Below are 8,151 nucleotides of genomic sequence, written 5' to 3' on the forward strand. Positions count from 1 at the left end.
TGCTGAAACTTAGCAGGAAGCTGAGCTGAGAAAGACTAGAAACTCATTTAAATAGTTGGACAAGGAATTCTAGTGATTCTTGTCAGAATTAATACTAAAGATGAATCTGGCCCTGAATTCTAGACCTGAACATCTCTTAGCCACCTGTGTAGCTGAAATTTGGACCCAAACTTGACCAGTTGTCATTATTCACATAAAAGGCTGAAACAAAATTCCAGATCAAGATGTCATATGGGGTGATTCAGCACATTCTTTTCCTGCAGGAAATGTTTTCTGTCTCTCTTAAAATCTGTAATTATCAGTTTGATGGATGTACCTCTTTCCCAGTGCTGATAATTACCCTTTAAGGCAAAATCCTTTTAGGGAAGATGATTGTATTATTAGCAGAGTTGTCTGGCATTAGGCTTGAAGCTGAGGCCTCAAAGCGTTGTTATTACTGACTCTGCAACTGTAATGTGCAAAATTTACTTGTCTGAAAAAGAGTTTATCACTCCTGAGATCAAACTTTGAAATGGTCATCCATACGTTATGCAGAACACACATTTTCTGTGTGAATCAATCCCATATCAAGGCTCCTGAATATAGAAATATCAACAGCAGTATTGTTTTGGTTTCTGAATTTCTTTACCAAATGCTGAAGGAACTGGGGGCCAGCAATCAGAGGATCATATCACTAAGTGATGTGTTAGGTGTATGTCACATGGGACAAGCAAGGAAGCACTGCTCTAGAACCTGATATTCCAGGGACAAACATAACCTGTCACAACCTTATAAACTGTGGTGTGGTTAAAACAGCTGAATGAACTGGCAGGGACAAAGATTTTTCCACTGGTATGACTGGCCATTTTCTTTTTTTAAAACCTCATTCATACTTAACACCTCCAATTTAGACATCTCCTGTAACCGTGGGTCTCTAGGTAACTTTGGAAATACTACTGATGGAGTGCCAGCAGGAGCTGGAGGGAAAAAGAAGACACATAATGGAGAAGCAGAAGAAAGCCTTCTGTATGAGGGGGAAGATGACATTTCTCATGACCTTGGAATACCCCTGGTATCTACCACACCCCCTGAGAAGCCACTGATCACAGGTGGGAACAGGTGAGGATCTCTGTTGCAAAACCTCATCATGTAGGACTCTGGTTCTTATTTTTATTATCCTGTGGAACTCGTGGATGAACCCAGGCAGCATTAAAAACTTTGTGTGAAATGGAGGCTTTCAGGTCCTCAATTACATCTTTCACAACAGTAAATTTTCTTGTCTTCACTGAAGTGAGCAGGCTGTGAGCTATTTTATATGCATCTAATCTTGGCCTCACAGGCTCTTGAATCCTTCATGAAAGTGTTGTGTGTTACACCAGGTGTACATTGGAAAGTTACAGCAAAATGCAACTTCTTCAGTGCCATCCTTGGTTTAGGGTCCCACACTGTGATCACAAGTAAGACCCAGCCAGTGTCCAGCTCCAGAAGCACAATGCCACATGTGAAATATTGAAGTCTGGTCAAGGCAAAGGCACCTTCCCAGAACACTTTCTAGAGCTAATAATTACAGATACAGACTTAAATAGCAAGCAGCAACAGAGGTAGGAGGAAATAGGCCTTGAGAAAAGAAATGGGGCTATGGATGAAAACATGCAGAACAGTTTTTCCAAATAACCTTGTTTATAAACAGAATTGTAAAAGTTTAATTAATTTGAAAGATGCTAATAAGAAGAAATATTTTCTTTGTTGTTTTGGTAGGTAAAACAATTCCTGGTGTTGGTGACTGCCAATGACACTTCTTTTAGAAGGCCAAGCAGTCTACAGATATAAGGACCAGGAGGAAAATATTGACCTGGATCTGTTTGGTTTCTGGATGTCTCTAAATTTAAAAAGCACTTTCATTCTTTTCTGCAATCAATGGCTCACTTAGATGAAAAAGGAGTTAGTGAAAGAAAACAAGAATGAAAATATCATGGTAAAAAAATCTGGTTTTGCAGCAAGTAAAAAAAGAGAGGGGAAAAGCACTTTTTATCAGTGCTTGTTGGAAAGACAGTTGCCTTTCCTTGTTAACAGAACTGCAAATTTGGGTACATGCAGAGGGTTATTATCTTCCCTGAGAGAAGCTGGGATTTTTTTAGTTTTCCCTTAACAAGAATTTAGATTTAAAGAACCATTGTAAAAGAATGAATCACTCTTCAAATCAGCTATTTCCTTCTTGACTTGCTCTGGTATTAATAAAGTTTTCTCTCATTAAAGATCCCTTTTCCTCAAATTTATGTAGAATGCGGCATCTTTTATTCCCTCCTGTGGTATTTAAAACAGTTTGGTCAGGCACAGATGCCAATTAATGAGTTTTTCACTGTCTTCTCATAATGATGTCTTGGTGGTCTCACCACTGGATATTTTTAGTATTAATAAGTACTTAATGGGATATCCAGTACTTTAGAAAAACTGCATTTTAGATTCATAAATGAATAATTGAAAACAAAAAGAAAAGTATATTTTGGAGATTAAAAACCATGAACTAATTAAAGGAACAGGCAGAGCAATAAGACTTCTAAAGCAGACACCATGAAACTCACAGGAGTTTTCCACACTTATGTTAAAATTTAAACTAAGTATAAGCTAAAACTGAAAAAGCAATTCCTCAAAATTGTAATAGTGAGAATAATAGACCTGAATTTTCAGTTTTCCATTTGAATTTTTTCATGGCTATATACTCTTAGTAAATCAAACAAAAAGGTTCATGAGCTCTATGAAATTCAGGTTAAGAAGTTCAGGCCCTGGGAGATGGTTGAATTGATTTTCTTCCTTCTGAAAGCACCAGAATTAATGACACCCAAGGCCTGTGTAGCTCTGCTGTGCACCAATTTCAATGGGTAATCCTCACCTTGTTGTAGGTTATTGAGGAGAAAGTTAGTGGAAATTTCTCTTTTGATATCACATAGGGCAGTAAAATAATGTTATGGGGAAGATACTAATCTTTTTAAACCAAAAAAATATCACACATAGACCTCTTTGGGATGTGTGGAAGTTTGGAGCCATTGATATGACACTCAAGAGCAAAAAGTGATTTGGTCTTGGCTTGGTGATCTAACACGTGGATTTCAGTTCTATCTGAAATCACTGAGACTATCTGAGGCCATTTGAGCCGTGGCCAGAGGAACATGAAGTGGTTTGCAAATGTTCATACACATTGAAAAGGTCTCCACTGTCCCACCATTGGTATGGAAAATGAGGAGACCTTTATTGCTGAATCCAGCGTGGCTAAACAGTGAAGTTTCATAAGGCTCTAATATTTATATACAGGAGGACAATGTTCTTATGGGGTTCATGGACTTGTCATGGTACCTGCTGCAGAACATTAATCAAAGCATCAGCTTTGTGGCAGGTCTGCAGAGACTCTGGGTATGCTGGCCTCCTGCTCATTTTTTTCAGTGCAAGTCACTCCTGCAGCTGAGCACACAAAGAAAGCAGAGATACAAGAATCAGCATGACACCTTGGACATAAGATCAAAACTGAGAAGAGAGAGCAGTGGATGCATTTTATCACTGAGTTATTATGAACCTGGTATTACTTTTACTAAGCAGGCCTTGCAGATCAGTTTCTGACAGGGAATGTCAGTCTCCACAAACTCTGAAAAAGAGCATCCTGTGAAAGGAATGTGGTGTTGAGACTCTGACATGGCTCTCCCACTGTGCAATGTGTGGACCCATTGCTTTTGAAGATGAGATCAGATTTTAATCTTTGCTCCTTTTTCCCTTGTAGTTTCCCACCATTAATAGTATTTCAGAGCTTCCCTGCATGCCTTTTTGTTTGGCTTTTCTCCCACCCTGGAAAGCACTGAAATTAGATCCATTGACTTCGAATTGTTTCTCTTCAAGGATCTCGCTGGTAGCACAAAATGATGTTTGTGTTTTCCCCTCCCAGGGTTTACTTGTTAGCATGTGAGAACACATCCTGTTGTATCTACAGCCCCTCTGCTGTGAGAGCACCACATAACTTTTCTTTGCTCTGCATCCCCTTGACCTGCTCTGTCCCCTTCATGATCTGCTCCCTGCCTTGTTTCCACAGGAACTACCAGTACCTGCCATATGAGGAGAGGAAGCCCTGTGTCTGTGTAAGGAGCTACTGGGGCAGCCAGACCTTTCGTCTGTACTCTTCCAACACTCTTGAGAAAATGGCAGATCACCTGGTAGGTGGCAACCATCCTCCTAGGCTCGGTATTCAGCAAAGTATAGCAGTGAGAGGCCACACTTCCCAAATCATACCTTCAAAATTTCTCCCAGCTGCATTTCTTGTTGGTCATTTTGTGAGAAAGCAGTTGATATAAACCCTTGACTTTTTATTTCCCACAAATTGCTTTGAACTGTTGGAGCTACTCAAGTATTCCTGACCACAATTATTTTTGGCCATAGGTCTGCTTTCCTTCCTCAGCAATGCTTTATTCTTTGTAATAACATTCAAACAATTAAATTATGAGAAACAGAGTAATTTTGTCTCCTTTGGCTCTTTCTCTAATGTCTTCTTGCCTTATATTTATACTGGGCCCTCATTAAAGGACAGCATTTGCTCTAGTTTTCCTAAAACATTGACAGAGACAGAAAGGCATATCATCTCACGGGCAGTCACTCTGATGGCCTAGTCACTGTGTTTTCCCATAATGATGGGTTTTTTCTACCTTTGTTTAAAGTTGACTATCAACAGTCTCAAGAAAGTAGTTTTGTTTTTTTTTTTAAGTGACTTCTAATGTTAAATATTTTTATGTGGGGCACTCAGATTAAGAGTCTGATTCATCCCTCATTTATCCATATATATCTCATGAGGAACAACACTGAAGTCATACTTATGTAAGGTTGTATTGAGAGAAGACAATGACTTACAAGCAAACATTTTGAACTCAGGTATTTGAATATTAAACAAATGTGGAGAGCTAATGTTTGTCAGTGCACCCCAACACCCACAGGCCTTGCTGAAAATCCAGATATTTATTTTAGCTTTCAAGAACAGATTCCATTCCTCATGATAACAGTAGGTTTTGTGATGGACCTTACATATGGATTCAAGTGACCACTGAATTTTAAGTTGTTAACTCCAGCAACTTGGTAAAGTTAAGCAGTAGGATCAGAAACAGAACCAAGAACTATTTTTTTTCTCCTACCTAGTGGATAATGTTTCCAAATTGTTGATCTTCCACCAAGAACTAAGAACACAAAGTTGCTCCAAGCAGTAATAGCTTGGACAAGTAATTGGAAGACTGGGAAAAGGTCAAAATATATCATGCTGCTGGAGTCTTTTCTCTGTGCACTTCAAGTATAGTGATATATCAAAGGTTCTTCCTGTCAGGCCACAAAATCGCCTCCCTCATTCTTGCTAGTCATAAATGGCACTGAAACACCGACAGAATGACAAAGTGCCCTCCTGTGCATAATGGCTTTCTCATGTGTTTTTCATAGGAAGAATCATTAGAGCAAGTAAAGGACTTGATCAAGGTTTCAGAGACTGCAGCTGAGGAGAAAATGAAGAAGACCCTAAATGGTTTTATCAATCAAACCAGGTAATAACCTTTAATAGATGCATACAGAAAATTAAATTTAATGTTGGCTACAAATTCAAGGCTAGACAAGGAAACTGATGATAATTTTTTAAAAGTACAGTAAGCTTACTGAACTATATATTTTATTTATTTTGCTGTAAAAGCAAAGACCTTCCCAAATTGCAGTTTCTATTTAGACAGAGAAAATATTTACTGTTATTTTACATATTCAGAATTGACAGTAGAAGACTGCCAATCATTGTCATATTATTTTGGCTTTCAGAATTCTAAGAATATGTTGTATAGGTGACAAGTAGAATTTAATAAAGTGCATGATAGATACACTGTAAAAAAAACCCCAACCACAGTTAATATAAAAACAAAGGATGCCACATATTGATATAGATCCAGTCAGCTCTGTATCAAATGACATGATTGGGCTCAAAAGCCCTTATTTCTAAGCCCTTATTTCTAGATATTATTAGTCCATTTCTGGGAAGTGTGGCGCCGAGGTTTTGGACTCTATTTCTTTAATCTTATAGGTCCATAATACTTTAGAGATTTTCAGCACGATTATCTCCTGGTTCATGTACTGCAGCAGACACAGAACATTCCAATGTATTTTAGCACATTAGCATTCTCACATTAAAAAAATAACAGATTTAAAACCCCTGTTATTCCTGTGTCCTAGGGCGTTCATGGTCATTGCTGAAAAGAAGCCCAAAGGGTTGAACTGCACTGCTTTGGACAAAAAGAGGCTCATGCTGTTCAAGCAAGAGCTGGTATGTGCTGTTCTTTTCCTATAAGCATGGATGCAATCATGATTACTGAAAGCACACTGCTTGTTTTTTTTTTTCCTATTTTATTTTCTATTTGATTGCACTATATGGGAATGCTTTGTAATTCATATGAATATAGTATCCATGAGCATTTTTTAAAATAAATCCCACTGTGCTTAATAAAGAGCTGTCAGATACACTAAAATTAATCAGAAGATGTTGTTTTTAAATACCAATAAGGCATTATAATAATCAGATTATTTTTCTCATCCAAGCATCTTAAAACAGAATGATGCTGAGTTCAGTGGAAAAGCACCAAATTTATAATTTTACAAATTTACTGCTGTGGTGATGCTGAACTTCAAAACTAATAAAGTCTGGCCTTTGTAAGGACCTTAGGAGGAGAACCTTACTGGACCTAGTAATCTCCTCCAGGGAACCAGTGAGAAGAAACAAAACGGTGTGGAGGTCATCTGAATATTTGTTACATTTTTTTACTGTTTGTAGCCCAAAAGATTGTGCCTTCTGTCTGGATCAAAGCCCAGTATATCCAGGTGGCAATCACATGTTCTTTGGGACTTCCATACATGCAGTATACAGACAAAGACAAAATGGGGGACATTCAATTTTTATGTTGTCCAGCTCCAAAGAGTTGGTCAGTTTCTGTTGTGACAAAGAAACGTTGAACAAAGCATCTCCCATCTCCTCTTTTCAACTTGAATCAAAGACTGTTTCTCTTCTACTTCAAAGTGCTTGATAACAGATGAAAAATATATATTGCCTTTCCTCACTGCAGGAAGCAATGTCCAATGATGCCAAGGGAATCATTCAGCAGCAGAAAAAGAAGATGCCAGTGGATGAAATGATCCGTGAGACTCAGAGCTTTATAGACAAAATTAGATTCTTGGTTGATGAGGTAATCCACACAGAATTCAGAAAAAAATTATTTTCATAATCCCATGTGAATAATAGCTTCTGTCTTAGTTATCCAAAGAGTTCTCTTCAGATATCTGGACCTTATTTTCTTTTGCATTAAATGGAGCTGTTATCAAACCAGGGGAGGAAATACTGGGGTGTGGGGTATGGAGAGGATGCACCACAGATATTTTTTTTTAATAAGGTCATCCCACACCTGGTGGCTTAGAGAAGCCAGCTTTGTGATATGAATTGTCACCACCTGTATGGACACCTGGATGGATTTGGACTGATAAGAGCTTGGGGTGCCTATATCATTTAGCCTGAGAATAACAGAAAAATTGATATATTTGGTTGGGCCAAAATCCAGCCACTGGAAAGCTGTGCCTCTGAGAGCTGCCTGTGGTAGCAAACCAAAGAGGGCTGTGGGTATTCTCTGGCACAGAGAGCAGGTGGCACAGTAGCATGGTTTGCATCCTACACACAAATTCTCTTCCTTCCTAAAACAGAGTGACCCTGCCTATAGCTCCTTCAGGGAACAGCCCCTTGGCTGGTCTTTTTTCCAGCTTTGTTTGGGGAACATTATCTGGGACAGGGCAAGGCAGTCTCACAGAGCATTGTCACAAGCGGAAAAGATGATCACATGCCAGTGTTTGAGCTTGGTCCTGGTCCTTTTTGGTTTGTGGATATAGATGAAATTCGTGCTATTTCCATGGTAGTTACTTATACGATCTGTGATCAAGTTATTTCCTGGGACAGAGTCATACCGAGATTCTTAATTTTAGTTTCTCCTGAAATTACTCATGAAGTAATCCTTAATCACTCTGTGAAGCTCTTTACCTTCAGCTGTAATTAGAAATTGAGGTATGGACTGCAAAGCGTGAAGTGACAGCCTCATTTAATTCAGAGGCATATCTGCCACTCCACAGGAGCCATGAGGG

At 38.7% G+C, this 8,151-nt stretch overlaps 1 protein-coding gene across 2 annotated transcripts in view; it reads left to right on the forward strand.

Moving 5' to 3' along the window:
• Window positions 1–8,151, forward strand: part of FER1L6 (fer-1 like family member 6) — a 64,795-nt gene that overhangs the window by 25,566 nt on the left and 31,078 nt on the right. For both annotated transcript variants that reach the window (XM_031056741.1, XM_014306890.1), the window contains exons 13-17: window positions 918–1,098; window positions 4,055–4,175; window positions 5,437–5,537; window positions 6,208–6,298; window positions 7,092–7,211. In XM_031056741.1, coding sequence (XP_030912601.1) covers window positions 918–1,098; window positions 4,055–4,175; window positions 5,437–5,537; window positions 6,208–6,298; window positions 7,092–7,211 — 614 coding nt within the window. The remainder of the gene's footprint in view (window positions 1–917; window positions 1,099–4,054; window positions 4,176–5,436; window positions 5,538–6,207; window positions 6,299–7,091; window positions 7,212–8,151) is intronic.

The sequence above is a fragment of the Geospiza fortis genome, unplaced genomic scaffold, assembly GCF_000277835.1.
Source record: "Geospiza fortis unplaced genomic scaffold, GeoFor_1.0 scaffold111, whole genome shotgun sequence".
Taxonomy (NCBI): domain Eukaryota; kingdom Metazoa; phylum Chordata; class Aves; order Passeriformes; family Thraupidae; genus Geospiza; species Geospiza fortis.